Below are 26396 nucleotides of genomic sequence, written 5' to 3'. Positions count from 1 at the left end.
TGTGAATACATTGATGTTTTTAAATTGCATCTTACATAAACAACAATAAGCTACAAAACTGAATGCATACAATATTAACGTAAACATCAACAAACAACTTTTCCTTTAATTCTAACAAGTAGTTCAGGAAACACAGAACTGTTGTCTTGATCTCACTCACAGACATGCTTGGCAACATCGCAGCTATTTTCTGTGCAGGTCAAACAGGTCTAAAATAGCAGAGAGTCAAGGCCAAATACTGCTGGCAGATATCATAACTACATCATAAAGGATACCAAAATATCTTCATACTTCACTGACAGCATCTACCGTACTCACATGTGTTTAAAAGTCAAGACCTGTCTGATGTAAGGAGCTCTGAAAGGAAATAATAAATGTTAGATTGTCATAATAATCCCAGATTTTGTTATGAAAAAACATCATGAAGTTATTATTCTCCAGCGGAGCTACAGTAACTGTACGGTTAGGATGTGTATGATACTGTAAATACTGTAAAACATGCATGAAAAATAAACAACCGCTCAGTTAAACATGATGTGTTTGTCTTTATGAATTGAAAATGTGCATTGCAAAAAAGAAAACACTGTAAAAAGTCTGTAGAAATTACCGTATTACTGGCAGCTGTTTACGAGTAACTTACTGTAGATTTATATTCATGTAATTCACTGTAAGCAGTTTGATTAAAGTTAAATAAACATTAAGAAGTCTATAAAACTATAAAATAACAGCATCATGAAAAGCATTCTGGGAACCAAAATCTGAAGTAAAAACAGAAAAACGTTAATGAGGATTTCTGGTTCCCAGAATGCTTTGCATAAGTCTGTTATTTTATAGTTTTATTCTGTAAAGATAAAGACTTGTTAAAGCAACACTATGTAGTTTCCATGTAAAAATGACTTACAGCTCCCCCATGTGGTTGAAAAGCGCAACAGTGCCTGGTATCAGACACTCTTCTGCAGGCAGGGGGAGGGGCGGGGCTGTGTTTCCTACCCTCCACCGCCACTTTCAGAGTGTGCTTGTAGCAGCTAGGAGGCTGCTCAGGTTGCAGCAACAGTACAATTTGTCCAGTTAAAAGTTGTTCAATCACTGAAATAATTTTAGAGACATTATTTAAAGGTAAAAAAACTACATAGTGTTGCTTTAATGTTTTATGTTAATTTAACTTTGAACAAACTGTTGCCAGTAAATAACATCAATTTAAATCTACAGCAAGTTACTGTAAAACAGCATAACTACAGCAAACGTTTTTACAGTGAATCTTTAAAAAAATGATATAAAATCTTTATTAAAATGAAACAAAAACTGCATGAATTGGCTATATAAACAAAGCCATGATGCACTGACAGCAATGTTTTCAGAAACACCACCAGCGCCTCAACCATACGAAAAGTCCAATGTTGTTTTCCCTCAGGTCCTCCATGTTCTGCTTATCACATTACTATATAATGAGAACTGCAGAGGGTCAACTTCCTCTTTGGGCAGGAAGCAGCCAGCAGTGAGTCCATATGGTAATATTTCCTATTCCTGAAGTCTTGGGTTGTTGATATGAGAGTCAGGATCCCTGAAGAGAAACCGAGCTTCTGAAATAGACAAAAACAGAGATGCTGAGATAAAATGCATCTGAATGAAAGAGACACTGAATGTAGTCACAGATGTTCAGAAACTTTGTGGTACACAAGAATGATTCAAAAACAGACCGAACATGATTTGATAGTTGTGGGGATTGATTAAGTCAATAATAAAGTTACTCGCCAGTTGGATGAATTCATGATTATAGATTGCTAAATAACACTCTCAAAATCAAAACATGAGAAATATTCCCCGATAAGTTATATATGATTGATAAGATTTTGTATCACCAATAAAATTTTAAAAAATAAATCATTACCTGTAAACCCTTAAAAGAAATAAGAAATAACAAAGCAAAACAGACTTTGATACTGTAAAACCTCAAATCTGTCATTAAACTAAATTTGTATTTTGTACTTGTTTCAATGTGATTTTTTATCATTATATTTGGCATATTTGATATATGTAATAGATACTCTGTGGCCCTTTGATGTTCACTGTTCAAAATATTGTAATGCAGCTGGTTGCCGGAATGCCGGTAACTTACCGTATATTTAAATTTACTGGCAACATTTTGTTCAAAGTTAAATGAACATTAAACATTAACAAGTCTTTATCTTTACAGAATAAAGCTATACAATAACAGCCTCATGCAATGCATTCTGGAAACCAGAAATCAACCTTTTTCTTGTTCAGTTTTGTTTCCCAGAATGCTTTGCTTGATGCTGTTACTTTAGCTTTACTTTGTAAAAACAAAGACTTGTAAATATGTAGTGTTCATTTAACATTAAACAAAATGTTGCCAGTAAATAACATAAATTTAAATCTACGGTAAGTTACCGCCAACCAGCTGCAAGTAACACTGTAATTTCTACGGAATTTTTTTATAGTGTACGGAATTTTTTTTTACAGTGTATCTGATCGATTTAAATAAAATACAAATAAAATATTAACTACAGAAAAGTGGAGAGATCAGTGGAAAATGTTAAAGTCTATCGGAGAAACACATTAATGGGAATACACAGAAGAAAAAAATCCCATCATGTCTTGATGTTTATCTGACAAATGCAGTTTGACCGACCATATAAACAAATGCGGTACATTACTGTATCTGATTTAATGTGTTTTGATGTTTTCCATTTACAGTAATTCACTTCAGAAGTGATGTGTGTTTAGCCATTAAATACTGCCATTTATTTTACGTACTAAACAACTCAAATCAAAGCCAATGTGTGTCTCCCTCTTAAAATCATACAAGCGAGCGGATGTTTCCCCAACATTCTCAATTAGTGGTTTCAGATTGTGCGCCTGCGGTAAAAACAATAAATCACCAAAACTAAAAACTGAGAGAGAAAACATCACAACAAAAAATCACAGCAGTCTGACTGACAATACACAATTTGCATTTGAAACAACATTCAGGTTAAAATTATTAACCCTCTGGGGTCTAAGGGGTTTTTAGGGCCACAGATTTACTCAAGGCAGTGTATCAGTGTATTATACAGTATTTATAATATTCATATCACAGTATGTCTATAAAACAATCTTCCAGACAGCCAAAGAAATGTAGAGCAGCTGTACTTTGTGTGTGCATTAGAATCTGTTTTTCCGTATTAACTGCAGTCTGTTGCCTGGAGGTCTCCGAGTCTGGACTGATGGATTTACCTGCTTGGGCTGAAACCTCAGAAACATTGTTAGAGAAACATTTATCCTCTCTTGGAAGCAGATCTTGGATTGGTTTTACAGTACGGAGGATTTAAACAGCATCTGTCTACAGTCAGATACCGTCTCCAGGCAATCCCGGTGTATCCCTTGTGAAGCAATCAAAGAACATACAGCATTCCGTACAGATCCGATCTCACCATAAACCCTTGAGCCACTTCAATATAGCTCTCATCCTGACCATCTAATGCTCTGTAAAAGTCAAGAGAAATGAAGTTAAAAGGCATTTATAAAACTCTCTCTCAACTTCAGACAGTATGAAGATAACATCAGGACATTTTCATGCGTTTAAAGATCTTTGAGGTCATCTCTGCGCAACTTTAAGAGAAGCATATTTTAAGGTTTTACAGTCTTCAGGTGGTCCCGTACCAACTAACTGATAACACGGTAAACTGTGACCATTAAACTATGAAAAAACATATTGCGTTACATTAATTCATGGCTTTTCTCATTGCATGAGCTTACACGTCGAGACATTCATCTGCAAACCATTTTTACCCCTGAAGTATGCCACTTATCCTGATTCACTTAATCACCATCAGCTGAGATTTGGGACATGGGAATGAAAGTCCAGCAGATTCAGAGACAGACACAAACACTCATACGACTCTTTCTCTCTGTCTGTTGTTCAATAATGTGTGAAGTGGACTAAAGTAACATCGCCCTTTAAAAAAGCTGATAATGCTCAGATGTTCTTGTACATAATTACAATTTTAATGTCATTGATTTGATTTCTAAACAAACACACATCAACAAAAACATTTATTGTATATACACCTGTAATACACTGACAGTCTGAGTAAAAGTATCTGATAACAGCACAAATGTTTTTGTAGCTGAGAAGAATTCATGGACTGAATGAATCGCCTATTTTCCAGAAAGTTACATAGAATAAAAAAACTACAATCGTTGTTGACATCAGGGTTCCCACACCTAAGTTAACTTCAAATTCAAGGACCTTTCAAGGACTTTCCAGGTGCAATACCCTCAAATTCAAGGACTAAATGTGGGGATACATTTCAAGTGAGAGCAAGGTTACATTGTGTTACCTTTTAAGATACATTGTTACAGTTCCTTTTTGAGGGAACTCGCGCTGCGTCACTGCAGTGACACTTTGGGGACGCCTCCAGGTGTAAGTGCGTCTGAATGTGTATATCAAATTCAACCAATGATGAGGCTTAACAACAAAGACAGGGTGACGCGGGAGTCAGGAAGTATATCGCTATCTGAAATATTGCCAAAGACGGCGTTACAGGGACGCAGGAAGTATGGCAAGAGAGACGCAGCGTCTCGTTCCCTTCTTAGGGAACAACAGTTACATACGTAACCCGAGACGTTTTCATGTGTCAATCACAACTATGCAAAAAAAGCATTTTGATATGAATCACCATTCGCATACAGAAGATATAAGCATTTAAAATGGCCTTGAATTTTTTCCGACAAATTCACAAACTTTCTAGGACCCACGGGAACCCTGTGACATATGATTAAAAGTGTTGAAATGAAAATGTTCAAATTAAAAATCCCTTAGAATCGACTCTTTCACTGCAAAACATTTATATAGAAATGACAGTAGTACTGGCAGCTGTTTACCAGTAACTTACTGTAGATTTAAATTGATGTTAACTTGCAATTTTGTTTAAAGTTAAATGATCATTAAAGTCTTTATCTTCACAGAATAAAACTAAAATAACAGCCTCATGCAAAGCATTCTGGAAATCAAAATATGAAAAAAATACAGAAAAACAATGTTTAATATTCCTTTAACTTTGAACAAACTGTTGCCAGTAAATAACATAAATGTAAATCTAGAGTAAGTTACTGGCAAACAGCTGCATAACTACAGCAACATTATTTTACAGTGTTTGTTAATCAATTTGGTAAAATCTGAGCTCATCTTAAGATATCATTGAGACTCTGGGGGAGATATGTATGAGATTACTTGTGCAACAGCAAAGAGAAACAACAGAGATATGAAAATGATTTATATCTGATATCAAACATTTAAATACAGGATGTGTGAGGTATTGTTTCTAAACACAATGAAAACTGTTTTAAAGAGCACTGGGCAAAATAAATACTAATGAAAAGATCAAAATAAATATGATTAACTTTGCTAAATCAAAGCTGGTGGTGGCATAAGACTTTTTACAATATTGCATTTCAGTGAAATACCGTCTAATGTCTTGTTTAACACTTAATATATAGCTCTCTCTCTCTCTCTCTCTCTCTCTCTCTCTCTCTCTCTCTCTCTCTATTTTTCTGTTTTCACATCAGGTCTGCAGTGTAATTTGATGTTTTGCTCTTACAGTTCATGCTCTGGTTGTCAGCCAGCAGGAAACAACGTAATGACGATCAAGTTTGAGAAAGTCGAGCCGCCGGTGTTTCTCAGCATCTGAGAGCTTCTGTCTTTCATAAAGTAGATGTTTTGCCCCGGGAGAGACTTCACGCTTGAACGTCAGCCCTCACACTGTACTTAAAGCTGCTCAGAGACATTTCACACATCTACTGATAGCAGACATACGCTGTGAAAAGTCAAACGTTGCTTCATTTAAAAAAATTTACAGAAAATTTCACTTAAGGTCAAACATTTAAGTTCAAGTTGTTACCAACTGAAGAAACTTTTTACTTTTTCCAGTAAACCTGAACTACAGCCAAAGAACTGGATTAGACCAGGACACATTTCCATGCTGGTTTTTCCATGGGCTTCTACTGTTTGTTATAGCAGTGTTAGTTTAGTGGGCGACCAGGACCAGGCCTTAGTTATATTAGGACATTTAGGTCGTTGTTACAGTCATACCTGTGATGAGCGTATTGAGACAAACCAATGGCATTAATATATTTTAAGATAAGTCAGTGCAAGTTGTTTTCAGTCAGGACATGTTAGTCTTGGACTAGACTAAAGCCCTGTCTGGGAAACTGCCTCTAGTTAAATTAAAGATGTTTAAGCATCTTTTATAAACATGCCTTAGACAAAGATGTTATGGTGTGTATCTTGAGACAAACCAATGGGGCTGGCATACTTTAAGATCTGTTAGTGCAAGTTATTTTCAGTTAAGACAGCTCAAACATGTGTTTTAGACTTGATCCTTGCCTGTGAACCCAGGTGTAGCTGTTTAACTTTGGTATTAAACTCTGCTGATGAGATCTCTACTGTTGAGTGCCTCAAGGATCCTATAGAAATGAACAGATATTATTACGTGAATCTTAATGGATAAAGGAACGGCTAAGAGTTAATATTTGATCTGTGTGGTATTTACTTGTGGTCCGTATGCTGTTGGATGATCTCTCTTCTTCAGGTGCACAGACGCTAGCGCTCAGTAAATTTATCTGACAATAAACATTAGTCGGGTGCACAAAACATCAACGTCTGTGAGAAATTAGGAGCAACTGGACCAAAAAAAATGCTGGAAGGGAGGAAGTGCGCCTTTATATCCAGTAAGGAATGTTCCTGCTGTGAATATTTCCAGAACTTTACAAATCATTCAAAACGCTCTTTAAAAGATTGTAAACTACTTTTGTCAGGTCATAACTCTGTACTGTAAGTAAAACAAGATATTTTTCATTCACTTTCACTAGACCGCATAAAGAGCAAATCTCCATATGACAATTATTCATTACTAATCTCAATTTATATTTATGCATCTAGTGGATGCTTTTATCCAAAGTGGCATACAGTGCATTTGAAGAATATAATCTTTTATCAGTATATGAAGAGTTGCAAAACGAGATAACTTTTTTCAGAAATCTCGTTTTTTTTGGTTGTGCATTCCAATTAATATCAATTCAACTGCAGTTGGTTTGTTTTGATTTAAACCTTCATAACTTAAAAAATACAGCGAAGTAGCACCATAAAACAAAATAATAACATGATAACATTATAATAAACATGTTTTGACAAAAATGTTAAAAACTGAGTTATCTCGTTTTGCAACGATGTGACCCTGGACCAAGGTGTAATTTTTATAAACTGATATGTATACAAAAGCTGAATCAATAAGCTTTCCTTTTTTTGTATGAATATTTGGCAGAGATACAATCATTTGAAAACTGAATTCTGAGGGTGGAACAAATAACCTAGCACGGCATTTACTCACAAAAATACAAGTTTTGATATTTTACGTATATTTACTTCATGAAAAATAATCTTTACTAAATATCCTCATGATTTTTGGCATAAAAGAAAAATCGAACAATTTTCACCCATACACATAGAATGTATTTTTTGCTATTGCTACAAATTTAAATGACTGGTTTTGTGGTCCCGGGGATCAAATGCTAATAAAAAGCTCCCTGCATTGAGCTACGTGAACACCAAGCCTCTTAAGTAAATTTAACACCAAATCTAACTCACCATTTCTACTAACAAATGATCTCTAAAACATGCAGACTGCTGTGCAGAAATGTCCTGTCAAACTTTTTTATTTAAATAATATTAGGGCATGGGTCTGATCTAGGGTCTCATTTATAAAGCGTGCGTTGAAAAATCCAAGGCAGCGTTTACGTTTATAAAAACTTTTTTTGTTGTGGAAAAGTGCTTAGCGCCACGTCAGGGTCTGAGCAGATGTACACACTTTTGCTTGTTCTAATGCTGCTGGTTTTTGGAAATGTAAGCCATTCTCGCTGCTCGAAGGATTTGAACATTGACAGGAACTCATTTATATGCCAATGACATTAATTAGACATAGTTTAAAGGCGGAGATTTGAAATTACTCAGCTGCACACAAGTTCAAGATCATTTGGATTTATAGATCTCACATCTAAAAGAAAGGGATACATGCATTTTCTGTTTGTAAGTTTGTTCCATAAATCACACATATGCATTTTTGAGAAATGATCGTGATATCAAAATGTAGGATGGTTTCTACACAGCATTTTATAAATGAGGCCCCTGAACTCTGGAAACCCCAGAAAGACTTAAAAAACACCTGAGCACAGCACATAAACACAGATGATCTAGTTTCTAATGTTATGGATTTATGGTGAACCCACCGTACCTTGAACATCACCTTTCCCTCATGCCTCGGTGTTTCTGAACTGCTCAGCTGTTACCAGAGCAAAAATAGACATAAAGCAGAAGATCCACTGTCAGCTGGTGCTTATAGTTGACAGCGAGAGTCAGCAGGGTTTCACTGCCGAGACTTAACGTCTGTAACCCACATTTAGATGTCATCATTAAAGTTAATAAAGCGAGTCAAACATCTTCATATCAGGAGGTCACCAGAGCTCCAACACCTTCATCACTAACCAATGAGTCACTGTGTTCAGCAAGAACATTTACATTTATTTCTTTCTTTCATCCAAAGTGAGAAATACAACAAGCAATTCATCTTAAAAAAGAAATAAACATGAAGTGCCAGTAATGGAAAGTTAGGGTTGCGTTCAGATACTATAAGTCAGTACATACAGAGAAAGTAGGGTGACCATACGTGCCATTCGTCCCGGACGCGTCCTGGTCAGGATTTCGGTGCGTCTTCCGGAAGTCATATTTGTTGACCGGATACGCCATTCAGTTAAAGATATACAATCGTAGATTCATTCTTACCTTAAAATGTAACGGTTGCTTTTCTGTAATAATAATAATCCTCTATGACGTATGCGGTCGACAAATACGACATTCGGAAGACGAACCCCGAAATCCTGGCCAGGACGCGTCCGGGACGAATGGCACGTATGGTCACCCTAGGAGAAAGTCAAAGGATTTTTGTAAGATATAGTTTAGTGCTCTCAGAAGAAGCGAGACATTGTAATCTTTGATTTTTTGACTCATATTTGTTGAGAAATAATAATATGTCCTGGAAAAAACCTTGATTCACATTTGCCTTTAAACTCAAGTTTCAGTTTTCAAATACTGTAACCATGAGGGGCCAGGTTGACGGTGAATGTCTTTTCGATACTGAATTTTTATATTACATGATCTCTTTGTTATAGAAAAGTATCATTAGATTTTTAGCAGCTGTCAGAAGCGGCGTTTTCATTACCTTTCAAATTGCACACATTGAAATAGCAAATTGAAATTGCGCCCAAGAAAACAAAGCAATTTCTTATAGACTAAAAAGTTTTTTAGCTCGGGTAAGGTGGTTTTCAGGAAAAATACAGCCAAAGCGATTCGCGAGTCAACTGCCTGACTCGCTCTCTGTATATTTTAATGTCATCCGCATGTTGTAAAAGTCAGACTTACACATTGCCAACAAAATTAAGTTTTGGTTGTATGATCAGTGGCGTGCGGTGACTTCTCTTCCGAGTGGCGCGAATTTAAAATATTTGTTCGGAGTGTCGTGTGTGTGGCTCTTCATGTCAAATTGTGTGTGTCATCATGTAAACCTATGTGCAACATGTGTCTTGTCAAAATACGTGCCTGATGCACATGCGTCGAAAGAGTTTATGATAAAAAAGACGATCGCGTTCACAAAATACTCGCAAGACACTTACTAAACACAAAACTCTGATTACACACGAGATTGAGTATCTGGCAACATTAGCATCTCTTTATAAAAAAACACTTCGAAGTGTCTGCAGCAGATATGTATTTTGACATGACGCATGATGAACAGTGGTTCACATGACGCACCGAACACATTTTTTGACATGACAGCTACACACATTGAGGGCCAAATACATGTTTTGAAGAGATTCGCATCGCGTGCCTTCAAAAAAGAAGTCACCGGCCGCCACCGCGCATGACACTGGTTAATGAAAACACAGTCATTTTGCAATACTTTTATTTAGAATATAGCACTAAAGTTTTGCACAAATCTTTAATAAAACCCAGCTATATTGAAACATATAAAAGCTCTTTACAGAAAAGTACAGCCGTCTTTATAAAGGCACGACTGACGTTCTTTATTATAAACAGTAATGTGTGTTTGGCTTAAAGGCAACAGAGAGAGATCTTTTATAGTTGGCACATGGAAGCAATAAAGACTTTAACTACACACACACATCACACACACACACATCTTAGATGTAAAATGACGTTTCTGCAGTGCTGATGCTAAATCTGCGAACAATTTCAGACTCACGCTGTTTCCTCCAGCTGTCTGCTGAAGGTCCAGAACATGACGTTGTCGTCATTCAAGGTCTACACAAACATCAGACTCTTGCTTAGAACAGCAGAAATAGAGCAAAACATGAACAACGTCTTTAAAAGGAACAATATGTTGTGCGAATATGCCAACAAATCATACACACTATATTGATATATAGCATGGGAAAGGCGGTAGAGTGGAAAATCTGTCTGATGTTGCTTTGTTCTGCCGAGGGTGAAATGTTGAGCGAGTGCCCACGGTTGAGCTTCAGTTGTCAAGATGAGCTGGAGAACTAAGCTGTCAATGACTCATGCACAAAAAAACAGCGCTTTGAGCTTTAATTAGAGATGTATTTTAAGCCTGAAGACTAGTATGAGATCACAACACAATGCTATATTTGTGCTGCTTGCCTGCATCCAAAACAAGCGACTCTTGAATGATGCTCTCATCTGAGAAACATTGACACAGAACAGATCACTCGAGTCAGATATCTGACCGCTTCAGTTGTTGGGAAACACTCTTCAAACTAAAATATCATCTCACAGATAGTTATAAAAATCAATATGATAAATACACAAACCTAACCTTATCATCACAGTTAATTCATCTGTTAATTTATAAAGCTGAACTACTAGTGCAAAAACACCTTAAGCATAGTAAATGTTGTGTAATAGGGTAATTATTACAGCGCTATAATTAAAGACACAATATGTAAGATTTTCACCACTAGAGGTCGCTATTACACAATACCAAAGCGTAATGACGTTAGTTGAGTGGAACGATGGGCGATTTTATTTTCACAATTACAATCCAGAGACGTATGGAATTCACTGATCATGTTCATGGATGAGGAAATGAATTAATGTTTTACTATCTGTACATTTGATCACATTTTATGTGATCGTAATAAATTAGCTGCAAGGCACAACAGCTGCATGTTCGTGTTGCCCTACAGCTTAAATAGGAAATAGCAATTTTTCTGGATTTACAAATCCTATAGATATTTTGCACGTACACATTGCATAAAATATATCACACTGCACAAGTTGTTTATATATATATATATATATATATATATATGTAAGTTATATGTGAGTATTCTTGTATGTCTGATATAAAGCATGTGTGTAATGGAGCAAAATGCATTTCATTGTACTGTACTAAATACATTTGACAACAATAAACAATAACATGTTGTGGCTTTAACACATTTTTTGATTCAAAATATCACAAGATTTGTGGTGCATGTGAAGTCTCTATGCAGTCGATAACATCAGTGTGTTCTCCATTAGAGTGAGGATCTCATACAGACCTCATACGGTCAGAGTCGCTCGGTCAACGAGTCGTTTAGCACTAATGCTCATTAAAAGGACACACAAGGCCTATTTCATGCCTCACTTCAAGTCCTGCTGGAAAGTTCAGAGGTCAGAATTATGATGTCATGTGATGTGTGCTTTGAACTACGACCAAAACAACAGCAAAAATGAGTGAATGAACGCAGCGTTAATAAAGAACATAACTGATTTGCATTTTAAAGGTGCCAAAGAATGCATTGTAATTAATCTGTTAAATTGTTCTCTGATATCTACACACAAGGTTTGTGACTTTATTAAATGCAAAAATGATCCAGAGTCAGTTTTTCATGTCCATTTACAAGCCTTTAAAATGAAATGGTCTATTATTATCTCAATTGGAAGGGTCATGAATAATAATGATGAGCTCTGCTCTGATTGGCTGTTTCTCCTTCAGTAGCTCTGTGTGTGTGTAAACAGATCTTATGTTTGAGTCTGTATCAGATTTTGAGGAATAATCAATTGTTTGGAGATTGTTAATGGACGTTTCTGAGTGGTAAGTTTGTGTTTTTTTCAGTATGGACCTGCAAAACTTGACTGTAACGTCAATAGTAGAACTTCAGCCTAAATGCTAGCATATAGCATTAACTAGCATATAGCGCTAACTCAGCAGTCACAACTTTGTTTTATCATTGTAACAACATTGTAATTAATTTAATTTGTAATTTAATGTTGGGGTGTACATCTGGACATCTGTGTACATCACAGTTGGCGTTATGTTGAGATTGGTCTGTTTTTAAGCGGTCTTTTGCATGCACAAGGTTTAAATAAGGAGGAGGAAACAATCGTGTTTGAGGCTCAAGATATGTCTATACCATACACAAATTAATAATTCAACTATGCCTACATAAATACAGTTTTACATTCTTTGGCACCTTTAAGATAATGTATAAAACAAGCTTGCTTAGGACATTTATGAATTCAAAGATCATCAATCTCAAAATGTAAGCATCTCTGGTCGTGTAGCCTCAGGCAGACGTTTGCAAGCTTCTCATGACTGAACATGTTAGCGCATCTGCTGCAAACGCTATACGTTCATTGCTTATGTCATTGACTACTGGCAGAAAAAGTGTGATGGGTTCATATGGACAAACCTGAACCCATTCAAACCTTGCTATTAAGAACACAAGAAAAGCTGCTGATGGTAAACAAATAAACAATACAGATTATGAACGTGTAAGAAACTTACATTACAAATAAGACTAAAGCTGTGAACAGGGCGTTCAGGCCCCAACAAGTGTCAATTATTTTATATCACAAGGAAATGAAGCCCTGAGGCCATATAGATCATCACCTGTCAATTATACAATTTAGTGCTCAACTTTACAAATGTGAATCAGCCAATCAGAATTAAGTACACTCTGTAATAATGCTGACTGGTAAATACCACTTCATTAAAATAAGTCAAGCTCATCATTTCGTCTGCGCTGGCTGTTTTAAAGTTTGAAGAATCCATCAGAAGATGGTTGCTGAAAGGACTCACGCTGTTATAAGGAATCTCACACCTTCTTTCAACGTCTGGACCAGAGGCCACCAGAGAGCTTTCATCCGTCAAACTCCAGACTGATGCTCGTTCAAGGAAATCTCTTTGGACAAGTTCAGTGCTCATCTGCTAAAGTAAGTTTAGATGCTCCCATAAGAACTGAGAGTCAAACCACAAACAAACCCAGATTATACGCTTCTTTACATAAAGCATCTCTGAAGCGATCACTGTATTAGAACAGCACACAAACCACGAACAAACAGAGTTATTATCATCAGTGTGAACTCAAAGAAATAAAACTAAGAGCTGAGTGTTGATCGCCGCACTAACCTTTGACCTTTATCTCCAGAAACTTTAATGTAAAGAAATTACATTTGATATTCCGGTTTATTTTCTTCAGTGAAAATGTAGGGACAAGTCAAACTGCATGATGGGATACAGTGTGCTGTTTAATATGCTCCGATCATTTAGTACACATGATGCCAAAACATTAGTGCACACCTGCAATATATTATAAAAATAAAAGAGTAGTGATGTATGATGCTTTTCCTAAAGATAGGAATTATTACCAATACTAACACACAGTGTGCATCAGGAGTTTAAATCCAAATGTTTAGGAGTTGATGCCCTCCAGTGGTGCAGAGGTATTATCACATCACAAGAGGAGAAACACACTTTTTAAATACAATTTAAAGACTTTACTCTACTTCAAATGATAACAAAACATTGGGTCTCATTCACTAAGCATGCATATGCACAAATTTGTTTGTAAAATGTGCATACAGATGTTTTACCTTACAAATCATGATTCAACAAAAACATTCATACTAAAATGTGTTTTAAATGTTTGCAAAAAACGTTAGAACAACTAAGACCACACGTAGGCAATAATCATAAACAAGGAAAAATATATAAAATATGCACGGATATATATTATAGGGTTCTGTATCCTTTTTCATGATTATTGTGCACGTGTGGTCTAAGTTGTTCTTACGTTTAGAAGAAATTTTAGTATCATGATTTGTTAGTTAAAACATCCGAACACACATTTCACGAACAAATTCATGCGTATGTATACATAGTTAATGAGACCCATTGTGTTAAAAATCATTTAAAAACGTAAAAACAAACTAAATTAAAATAAACAATTAAAAATATCTGATTATTCTCAGCATCCTTTCATTTATTTCTCCACCAAAAAACATTGAACATAGAAAAATGTAAGTAATTCATTATTACAATTAGGGTTGGGCAAAGATACATCAAAACGTATTTTAAAATAAAATACCAAATACCTTAGATTTAAGTGTTTTAAAATAAAATACGAAACACAATAAACTACTGCATTTTTGTATTTTGAAAATAAATACAAAAAAATACTTTTACAAGGGAGCATGACATTTCTTGGCAAACCTTCCATCAGTTGGACTATTTGATCTTCACCATTACATTGACTCTAATTGAGTCATGCAAAAATCTGACATGTGCAACCTGTAATGAAGGGTTCATGCAATGGTATCCAAACTTAAATATCATGATTCTTTTGATGAAAAGCGGGCAAGTCTGCATGTTGCTACTACAACAAACACCAAAACTTAACATGAACTGTTAAAAATTATAGCAAATTGTGCAAAAATAAAGATGAAATGCTGGCAGCCTGCACATTTCTTAACTTGACCACCACCTTTCATATGGATCAATTTTTTGATCTGGGGCTGGGCAAACTTCTTACTAGGCACCAATCAGACACCGCATTTTTATGATGTCATCGTGTAGACTTCTTACAAAGTATTTTTTCAGTATTTAAAAATACAAAACACTGAGGTATTTTGATACAAAATACTAAGGCATTTTCATCAACCCTATTAAATATAAATAACAAAATACTATTTTGTATTTGAAATACATGTATCAAAAATACCGCCCATCCCTGATAACAATGTGACATAAAAACAAAAACAGTTTATATAGATTTATAAATATACAGTAGGACTGCACAGTATACCGAAAAATTACCGTTAACATGATAACAGCATATGCGACATCCATACCGCAGAGAAGTGCGATAACTTACACTGTGTGCTGCAAGCTTAGATATTTCAAAATTAGGCCAATCAGAAGGGGCCTTACTAAATACCCGCCAAGTAGGTCTCACAATGTTATACTATTGGCTAGACCGCGGAGAGCAGAAAACAAATATGGCTGGAGTATAGATTGATTTCAGTCATGTGACCTTTTACGTAATGCCGCCATCTTGAGGACCTACCGAGTACCAGTATGCTATTGACAAGCATTGGCTACCTTGCTACGATTTACGGATTTACTGTCTATGATTCTTACGGATACAGTAAAGGGCTACAAAAGACAACATGTCGCATCTCGACTGTCATGAAAATAAACGCTACTTTAAAATATATCTTGGTAAGGGTGTGATGCCTTCTCGATCCCTGATGCGTTCTTCCAGCCGCTGTCCGCTGCTACCGAACTACCACTATTTTACAACATAAGGCGGCGCGAAGTATCACCTGGATCTCTACACATGAACGCGAGCATTGAGAACATATTTTTTGTACACAGAGTTTACTAAAAATAAATGTTTTGTACAACTGACTTTGGCTGTTATGTTGTCCGCTCGTCATCTCTGCCAGACGGAAATAATCGATTTCCAAAGGGGAATGAATGAATCTCATATGAGGCTCCTTTTTCAACTAGAAGGTCAATATTGTTTTTCACACAAAACAACGAATTATCTGTGCATTTTTATGGAACTATGCTTTAGGAGATATCAATATTTACAATCCTCCCTCCTTACGTCGCAATTGGAGGAAATCGATACATCTTGACTGGGAAGAAGGCGGTGAGCGGACGCCAAATCATCCAAAGTCAGTTGTTCAAAACTGAACTCTCTTTTCACAAACAATGTTCTCAATGCTCGAGTTCACGTGTAGAGACACAGGCGATACTTCGAGCAAAATATCATGTTGTGTTGAGCCTTCTTAGTGTTGTTAAAATAGCGATTTTGATGCTCACAGCATATTGAAGGCATAGCTTCTAATTCTTTTGCGACCACTTCAAGTCCTCAAAATGGCGGAAGACAAGTGAGTGACGTCAGCTGATATCCATGTATAGGGAACAATGCTGCAACTGGCCAATCAGAATCAAGCATCTCAACAAGCTCAGGCTCAGTGAAAACAGCGCTATAGAGATAAGTAAATTGTGTGAAAAATACTGCGTTATATTGCACACTGTTAACACAAAAACAGGATCTTTATTTTGCCAGCACTGGTCACATATTTTCTTACATCCCTAGTTAGGAGGTGTTTCTAATTCCAATGAAATTAATGGCGATACTCATTTAATAAAAATGAAAACCATCCACTGCAGTAACTGACGAGAGACATTTGACATGAACTTCTCTGCTTCTCTGTCATTGGTAGTCGCTGCCGAATGTCGCTCATTATTTGCATAAAAAGTTGAACTTTTCTGAAGTTGGAAGTTGCCAAGCTTCTCTTGAAAAGAATGAGATCACGTCGCTCAGCTACTGTTAATCACTGGTGGTCTGAACAGGCCATAGGACAACATTTTTAAGCTCCAATGAAATTAAAACTGACAATTTTTAGTAATATTTAAATATTTAAGTAATATTTAAGTAACATTGCAGTGTTTATTATAAAAATGTATCTGTGCAAGTAATAAAAATTTTTTTAAACAAAATCTGAAAATTGACTTCCGCCCTCTTGTGGTGAACATTCTCTTATGACATCAGTTAGACAGTTTGGGCGAAAGCAATCGTTTTCCCTGCCAGTTCCATTTCTGGATGAAATGCGTACTTTTCTATATCAAATCAAAGCACAATTTTCCTCACGTGATATTCTGTTTCACTTGGAAATACGTCACAACACGGAAGACGATCACAACTTCCGGTTCACGGGGACTTTAAACATGCGAGACGGCAGAATGTTGCCATGGTTACCCCTGTGTCAAGTATCATCGTTTCAGGAGTCTTGTTTTGAACACACACACACAGAACAATGATTTAGACGATTCACTCCCTCATTTAAGTGCAGTGTGTATTGGGCATTTAAAGCCGTTCTTCAGTGTGAATCTTCATGTGCACTTTAAGGATGGACTTATGAGGGGTGGCAGTGGCTCAGTGGTTCATGTAGGTTGTCTACAAACCAGAAGATTGGTGGTTCAATCCCCAGCTCCATCTGATCAAGTGTTGAGGTGTCCTTGAGCAAGACACCTAACCCCAGCTGCTCCTGACGAGCTGGATGGCGACTTGCATGGCTGACACCGCCGCCGAGTGAATGTAAGGCAAATTGTAAAGCGCTTTGGATGGCCATGGGTCCATGAAAGCGCTAAATGCAGTCCATTTAAAGGGCTTTTCTCCAGTGTGAATTTTCATGTGCAAGTCGATATCCAACTTACGACATCTCTAAGGCTTTTCTCCAGTGTAAATGTTCATGTGCACATTCAAGTCGGACTTTCAACCGAAGCTTTTTCCACACTGATCACACATCTGTAAGCTTTTTCTCCGGTGTGAATTTTCATGTGCACATTCAAGTTGGACTTTCGACTGAAGCTCTTTCCACACTGATCACATCTCAAAGGCTTTTCTCCAGTGTGAACTTTCATGTGCTCATTAAGTTGGCATTTATGAATGAAGGCCTTTCCACATCGATCACAGCTGTGAGGCTTTTCTCCTATGTGAATTTTCACGTGCGAATTAAGGTCAGACTTACGAACGAAGCCCTTTCCACACTGATCACATCTGTAAGGTTTATCTCCAGTGTGATTTCTCTTGTGGACATTAAGGTCACACCTACGGGCGAAGCTCTTTTCACACCATTCGCATCTGTAAGGTTTATCTCCCGTGTGAATTCTTGTGTGGATATTTAGCTTAGATTTAAAGGGGAAGCTCTTTCCACACTGATCACAATTAAAAGGTTTTTCTCCAGTGTGAATTTTCATGTGAACAGTCAAGTAGGACCTAATACTGAAACTCTTTCCACACTGAACACATATGTGAGGCTTTTCTCCAGTGTGAAGATTCATGTGCCTTTTAAGTGCAGATTTATGGCTGAAAATAAATCTGCACTGAGGACACATAAAAGGATCCTTGGCTGTTGTTGTTTTTTGTTTGTTGCTAATTTTTGGTGAAATTTTTTTCTTAGTCTTCAAGCAGGTCAGAGATTCTTCCTTGGGTATGAAATGATGAGGTGTCTCTTCCATTATACTGAGTTGTGAACTTTCCTCCTTCACTTTCAGATCTACAATAAACAGAGAAAATCATTGTGACACAATTTGACACAGTAAAAAATGCACTGGTTAAACATTAGGAAAAGATACTTGGGTGATTCTCACGGAATTAGACTTATGAGGTGTCATGAAACATTTTGATACAGTTACAAACATCTCTTCATGATTTCAAATGACATCATACAAACCAATTTTGTTGTTTTTTCCACATTTAAGAAGAAAAATTTCATTACCGCAACGTGTCCATGACTGGATTTGGGTTCTTTGACATGGAAATATTTATAATTAAAAAATCTAAAAAATAAAAAGCTTCAGTGCATGTTATACTATAAACATTTACAGTAAAGAAACATGTGCTATTTGGTGATCATTGTTAAATCTAGAGACAATAATAAGGAATATAAATGTGTCCAAGACCAATTTTCTCATCCTCCGCAACAATTTTCAATCATTGTTTAAGTCTTCAAGGAACTAACATTTAAATAAAAAAAAATAGTTGGGACATAATTGACACTCAAGATGGCTCTCCAGATAAAAATTAAAATCTTGTTGTCATAGTACCTAGACAACTTTTTAGTTCTCATTACCGAAACACGAGTTTGTAAATGCATATATTTAATGTAATATCATGTTGCGGTAATGATAATTTTTGATAATGATAATCAAAAAAATAATAATAATTCTACAGGACAAATTTTTTTAAATCCTCTAAAAATAATGGACACCTTCTAAATCTGGATTTCGTGAGAATCACCCACTTAATCAAATCACCTTCATTTGTCTGTTCTCTTGCTTCTGTGACTTCTTGTTTTACCTCCATTAGGTCTGAAAGAAATAAAGATTAAGAAAATCATTATGGACAATATGACAGTTAAAAATATATATATGAAGTATTTCTGAAACTATAATTGTAGTGTTTGTATCTTTATGGCATTGCTGGTTAAACATTAAGGGAAGAAACATATGGCGTTTATCCTGCATTAAAAAACTTTTAGAACCTCCAAAACGACAATTTGTCGCAACAAAGCTTTATTTCATAATTTAAATAAAAAATAAAATATCTAATTTCTGTTGCTGAAATGTGAATCACTAGCTGCATTTCAATTACAGATTTGCACAAAACCTTAGCGTTATTTTTTAAAAGTTGACAAAAACTTTTGCGAAATGACAGTGTTTTATTAACCAATAATATGTGACTGAAACGATAAGATATCCCAAACATCATGTCGACTGATGTTGGTAGGTTTACCAATATCACATCCACCGCGGTATTTTTAACCAAAGGAGACGTAAAAGTAACGTTGGTGCCAAAAAAATCTCCTTATACAGGAGCGGCAACGTATAGGTGTTTGGGTAATAGTACATTGTTTTAAAGTAAAAGAGATGTAGGAGTGTTATCCAAATATTAATACCAAGGAAAGCCTCTTATACTTGGGAGCAGACACGTATTGAGATATTTCTGGACGGTTTTAGCTCATACTGCGTCATCTTCAAATAATAATTGTGACTTATTTGCATCAGGTGACCAGAAATTGTGAATATGGCCTTTTTGTGAAATACACCTTTTCCAAATTGCCTGAAAAACCATGCATCATGCAAGCGTAAAAACTTTTGTGCGAGTTTTTGTGAATTGGCGTGTTCCCATTGGCCGTATTTTCAATTTGCACAATTTAAAAGGTAATGAAAATGCAGCTGTCAGAGTATGCTTAAGTGAATTTTATTTCTTAAACATTTTTTATCCGTTTTGTGTGATAAATAAATAAATGTTTACATAAATTATGAAGGCAAATCTGAAATGATAAAACAAACATTAGATGATTACATATAAAAACTCAAAAGAAATGCAAATAGTTTTGCTTCTGAACTTAAAAATGTTAAGCATGTTAAGAAATAAATTAATTGTAATTAATTGTATTGAATCATCAATTTTTAAGGCTACTATGAATTAATGTTTGAAGAACTGAAACAGATATGATTATTTGCATTTTAAAATTGGCCTGTTGAAAATCCTAACACACCATGACCCACATACACAACAATTTGGTTTTGCTTTATGATATATGATTATATACCAAAGGAGTAATACTCAACTCAGGTCTAGCAAAGACGGATATCCTACAAAGCAATGAAAGCTAGGCGAAAATAAAAATCACAGCGTCTTGTGCAAAAATAACAGCGAAAGTGACGTGTAATATCTGTGTCTGATAAATGCATATTTAATGTGAAGAAAGTTGTAAAAGTCTTCAGAAAGAACAAAGTTTTTTTTAAAACATACCTTGAGTTTAAGAGTGACATTTTTACATGTATGCCCAGTTTCACATAAAAACTTAAGCCTCAGACTAAAAAGAGGTTTTCAGCTGTCTGAACTAGGGATGCAGCGATTAACCGGTTTCACTATTAACCGCGCTTTAAAATGTCACGGTTAAGTAACCGTAAAGCCTTCGCTACACCGCGTGTTTTTGTTTCACGCACGCACAAACCAGATCCACGAACCACCAAGAGGCGCATGCGTCATGATGCATTGTATGACAAAGCTCCGCGTTCAAAAGAATATGTGCGCGTGACGCGTCTCTTGGTTGTTCGTGCATCTGGATTGTGCATTGTATGACAAAGCTCCGCGTTCAAAAGAATATGTGCGCGTGATGCGTCTCTGGGGGCTGTTTACACTTGGTATTAAGATGTGTTTTCATCGATCGGATCACAAGTGGACGAGAGAGACACATTGCGTTTACATCTGGTATTTAAATCCGTCTCTTTTGTCCACTTTCGACCGCATCTGTCCTGAATACTGTGAGGGGGTGGTCTGTGAGACGGTGGGCGAGTCTCTCTGCTGTCATTCAAACGCGAGCGGGAGTAATTATGAGTTTATATGGACGCAAACTTATATTATGTCGGAGCCCGCTGCTTGTTTAGCAAGTATACATGCTGCACAGTGTTTTGTACGTTTATTTGTTGGAGCTTTCTCTGAATTTTCAGCGCAATTGATGAAATAGGATCGCGCAACTTTCACGCTTTCAAAACGAAACTACGGAGAACACCCCGCAGTAGTTTTATCAATGAAAGGCTAAAAATAGCGCTGTTCAACGTGTGTTCGCGCCAGAAGTCAAAAAAAGACGTAAAACTTGTGTTTAATACCTCAGATTAGATAAATGGGCGGAGAGAAGGCGGTCGCATGTGGCTGTTCCAACGCATTCAACCACATTGCGTTCCGCAACTCCAAAGCGATCCGATCGAAAGTGGTTTCGACTACCTCTGAATGTGGTTGAAAGTGGTCGAAAGTGGACGCGTTCAAAACGTTTTGAACACCGTTTACACCTGGCATTAACGTCGTCCACTTGTGATCCGATCGACGAAAACGCATGTTAATGCCAAGTGTAAACAGCCTCCAAGAGGTTGGTTGTTCGTGCATCTGGTTTGTGTGTGCGTGTGCGTGGATGTGTGCGCGCGCACCTGCATCTGTACATGAAAGAGCCACACTCCAATCGATCTACTCTGTACAGTATTAAAAACCTCCTGCTCGCGGATCAAACCCGGGCGGGGCTCCCGGTGGTCTGACTGCATTTCATTACGTTGAATTATTTTAACGCGTTAATGATTAATTAATGAATAGCATTAGTTAACACGTTAATCTTGCCACCCCTAATATTTATATTTGACTTTTGTGTAATATTAAGCTTCACCTGTCAAAATGACTTGCAGTACCTGGTTCAGGATGACCCTGTGTATAATTATTCATTTTGAGAGGCTCTTATCATTTTTACTTCATATATTTTACTTCAATACTTCAAACAAACCAAAATAATATAACTTTATTCAGTCCAAATGTAAAGTTACATTTATTCAAAAGATCATTAAAATGAATAGCCTACAGGTTTCAAAGGCACCTATACGGTTTAAGTCAAAGCCAGCCAAGTTATTATTATTATCATTTGTCCAAGAATTGTAGAGAAAATACACAAACTGAAAATACAGAAAAATTTAGCAATTGTTCAAAAATGTATTCATGTGATTTTATACATTAATGTTGTAAAATAAATGAATCCTTAATAACCGTAATAACCGTACAACCGTGATTATTTATCAGACTATAACCGTACCATCAAAATCTATAATCGCTGCATCCCTAGTCTGAACTGAAGAGAACTTGCTATCAGGGTTTTTCTAAGGCATTTTATTAAAAGCGACTTAAATATCCTTAAGTAAGGCATAGTCCTGGTTTAAGCAAAGCCAAAACCGGGCCAAAAATTGTTCTGAGTGCTTTGGGCTTGCCAGTGAGGTACTTTTTAATGTGTGTGTATGAACATATTGATCAGCAAAGATCCATTTACCAGGAAAAACTCTGTACATACCTGAAAAAATCAAACCACCTTCATCTATCTGTTCTTCTGTGACTTCTTGTTTCACTTTCGTGCCACAGTCCAGCAGATTCACTGATGTCTTCTGGTCTTCATCATTACAGACAGAAACAAGAAGCTCTGTAGATGTTTGATCAGCGAAGCCACAGAGACAGACACCAGATACATCCTGAAAATAACATTACAACAAGCTGAGAATAAAATACATTGGTCATGTAACAGGTAACAGTTTATACAGGACATGTTGATGCACTTTCACTATTGCAGCAACAATGAACACACAAACCTCAATCATCAACAACATTAATCAAACAACACCATAATAAATATTGTGTAAAGGATGAAATGAGTGTTTAATAAACCTTTGTGTTGAGTTCATCTCTCTGTCTGAGCTTTGACTCCAGTAACGCCACCTCTTTCTTCAGCTGAGAGATTTCTGTCATCAAATCATCAATATCCAGCATGGACAGATCAGTTCCTACTGATTTACAGCACATCACATCCATCTGATCTCTCATGATGAACATCTGAACACAAAAACATCACCATTATAATATTCACACAAAAACATCATTTCAATAGGATTATAAACGACAGCAGCTTTGTTATTAAATCAATAAAACAAAACCTTTATGACTACAGAAATATCTCAGTCTGAAATCATTTACATCACACCAAGATTTTAAAGCGTCTGCTAAAAAAACATCAAGTTACATTAAACGAGAATAAAACACAAAGATTATTATCACAACTGATAAAAGTATAAAGATTATAAACACAACACTCACTGCTGCTCGACTTCTCTTTTCCTTATGTGTTGTTTTATTTAACACGCGGTGCGTTTGCGCCACCTGCTGGACTGGAGCGTGACGCAGCTGCAGCTTGACAACAGTCATTTACCATAGTTACACACTCATCACTATGATTTACCACAGTTATCATATGAGAGCAGCAGAGAGAAATATACAACACTGTATTTATTCGTTTAAGCCGTTCAAAGGTGAGTTGCACACAACCCATCAAACTCCAGTCAGATAAATGAAAGATCACAGAATTCACGTTTCACCGTTAAATTGACACAGTTATTTGGGCTTATTTATTTAAATAATGTATTGTCAATTTTTTATAATAAAAAAAAAATAACTAAGGTAAACACGTTTTCCTTGGTACAACACTAAATCTTTAATACTTCATAGGCTACTGACTTTTAAACATTTACTAATGTTTAATAGTCAGTAGCCTACGATATATGAAGTAAGACTTCACATTCAGGAAATGAGAATTACTCCCCGGTTTTACCAATGTGAGGTAATAGTCGTCTAAAATACTATAGTTACCTGATAATGCTGGATTACATTAAAAGTTAAGTATTAAAACATGAAGTTGAGAAATGTGAGGCACATAAGATATTATAATGCTGTTAATTTGAGTAAATTCTATATAATATTAACAGCTGCAAACAGCGACTTCTGCCCCTCGACCGTTAAACATGACCGTTATAAGCGCATTTTAATTTCTTCAGAGGGCGAAAGAGTCTCAGACAACCCAACAACTACATAAACTACAGTGTCCAAATCTCTTCAACTACATTAAACAGAAGTGGTCTAGTTAAGTGTGCACCTTGATACACAGCAATTACACTGACAGTAAGTATAAGATGTAAGCTATTTTAAATTTAAGAAATAAGGACACAACTGTCGTCTAAAATACTTCGTTATCTCATAATTTTGGTTTGAATTACAAAAGTTAGGTATTAAAACTTGAAGTTGAGAAATTGTAGGTTCAAAAGATGTTATAATGCTGTTAATTCAGTAAATTATATAAACAGCTGCAAACTGCGACTTCTGGCACTCGACCGTTAAACATGACTGTCGGGAAAACGGTCTTTAACGTTTTTAAATTAAGGCATCTCAAACATGAGAATTCTCAAACATCAAAGCTCGCAGTTTATTCAGACTCAATATAAAACATTTCAAAGGCCTTTACACTACTTCAAATTATAATAAAATGTTGTGTTAAAAAACATTTTTTAAAAAAAAACATAAAAACCAGAAAATGGCTAAAGATGATATCAAATTTTTTTCAGGATCATTTCTTTTATTTTTCCACCAAAAAAACATTTGAAACTGTGGATAAACAGAAAAATAAATGTAATACATTACTGCAATGTTACATATAAAGATTTTCATGTAATTACTAAACAGCCCTGTTTATGAAATATTAGTACTGCTTATATTCATATCCATTTTCAATTTTCATCCATTACCCTGCAAACCTCAAAGTCGCTGACACTGGCCCCATACACACTGCAAATTTGGTTGTCACTTCACCTTTTATACTGAATCCTATTCTGTACACACACAGTTCAGTAATTGACAGGTGTAACAACCACATTTATAGAAACCAGAAAGCTGTAAAATGCTAGAAATGTATTCCCCATGTGTGTGCATTAACACACGACTTGTAATTTATGTCTTATGTTATACAGTAGCCAGCGGGACTTGTGCCGAACAATGTGCGCAGTTTTGTTTTGAATATTGAATTTATGAATGTTATCGGGTTGTCTTGTGCAGTTTACTGGACAGCTTTACTACTGTAAATGGTCATTTACACCGCCGTATGTTTTCAACAGTTTCCAATGGAAGCGCAGCTCTTTCCAAAAATGCCAGTAGCTGGTGTGGTTTTGTTCGCACTGAGCGCCAATACTCAACGTTATTTCCGCTTAGCTCGTCAATGTCACTTCTGACTCGGTCGTCCAATCACAGTGGAGGAGGGGGCAGGATAAATATCACAACAATCAACTGCCGCATCGCTCAACGACTAATAAACAAAGCAGATGTATCATAGCAAACAAAGTGCTCAGCTAAAAAAAACCTGGCAGTGAGTACAGTCTGTGTCTGCCTGGCGTTTTCAGCCGGGTTTAAATGCTTTTGTGTACACGCCCCCTAAAGGATGTGAGACACAGGTAATTTGTTTCTATGGTTTTATTATAGATGCGTTGATGAACTGCAGTTGAACCACGTACCGAGCCAAGCGAGGTGAAAGGCACCGTTCTGATTTTATCAAGAACCGTTACACGTCCTCTACTGATCACATCTGTTGAAGTTTTTCTCTAGTATGAATTTTCATGTGCACATTAAGACAAGATTTGCGAATGAAGCTCTTTCCACACTGATCACAGCTCTGAGGTTTTTCTCCAGTGTGATGTCTCATAATGTGTATATTAAGATAGTATTTATAATTAAAGCCCTTTCCACACTGGTCACAGCTATACGTTTTTTCTCTTGTATGAGTTCTCATGTGAACATTAAAGCAAGACCTACGACCAAAGCTCTTTCCACACTTTTTACATCTAAAAGGTTTTTCTGCCATGTAAATGCTTATGTGCGCATTAAGATCACATCTATACGGGTTTTCTCCAGTGTGATTTCTCATGTGCACATTAAAGCTAGACCTACGACCAAAGCTCTTTTCACACTGATCACATCTAAACGGCTTTTCGCCAGTGTGAACGCTCATGTGGTCATCAAGGTGGCATTTTCGAGTGAAGCTCTTTCCACACTGATCACAGCTGTGAGGCTTTTCTCCAGAGTGACGTTTCATGTGCTGATTAAGTTCACCCTTA

The 26396-nt window shown here is 36.3% G+C and overlaps 1 protein-coding gene across 1 annotated transcript; it reads right to left on the bottom strand.

Moving 5' to 3' along the window:
- Nucleotides 1-13544: 13544 nt before the first annotated feature.
- Nucleotides 13545-23857, bottom strand: LOC135750263 (uncharacterized). The gene is made up of 5 exons (XM_065269052.2): nt 23560-23857; nt 23134-23298; nt 22766-22940; nt 19188-19241; nt 13545-18427 (listed from the first exon to the last, which is right to left on the bottom strand). The coding sequence occupies exons 1-5, from the start codon at nt 23665-23667 to the stop codon at nt 17631-17633; spliced, it is 1299 nt and encodes a 432-aa protein (XP_065125124.1). The 5' UTR covers nt 23668-23857; the 3' UTR covers nt 13545-17630.
- Between the last annotated feature and the right edge of the window lie 2539 nt (nt 23858-26396).

Source organism: Paramisgurnus dabryanus, chromosome 21 (assembly GCF_030506205.2).
Source record: "Paramisgurnus dabryanus chromosome 21, PD_genome_1.1, whole genome shotgun sequence".
NCBI classification, from domain to species: Eukaryota; Metazoa; Chordata; class Actinopteri; order Cypriniformes; family Cobitidae; genus Paramisgurnus; species Paramisgurnus dabryanus.
Note: the sequence above shows the minus strand (reverse complement) of the source record. Positions and strands in the feature narration are given on the sequence as shown.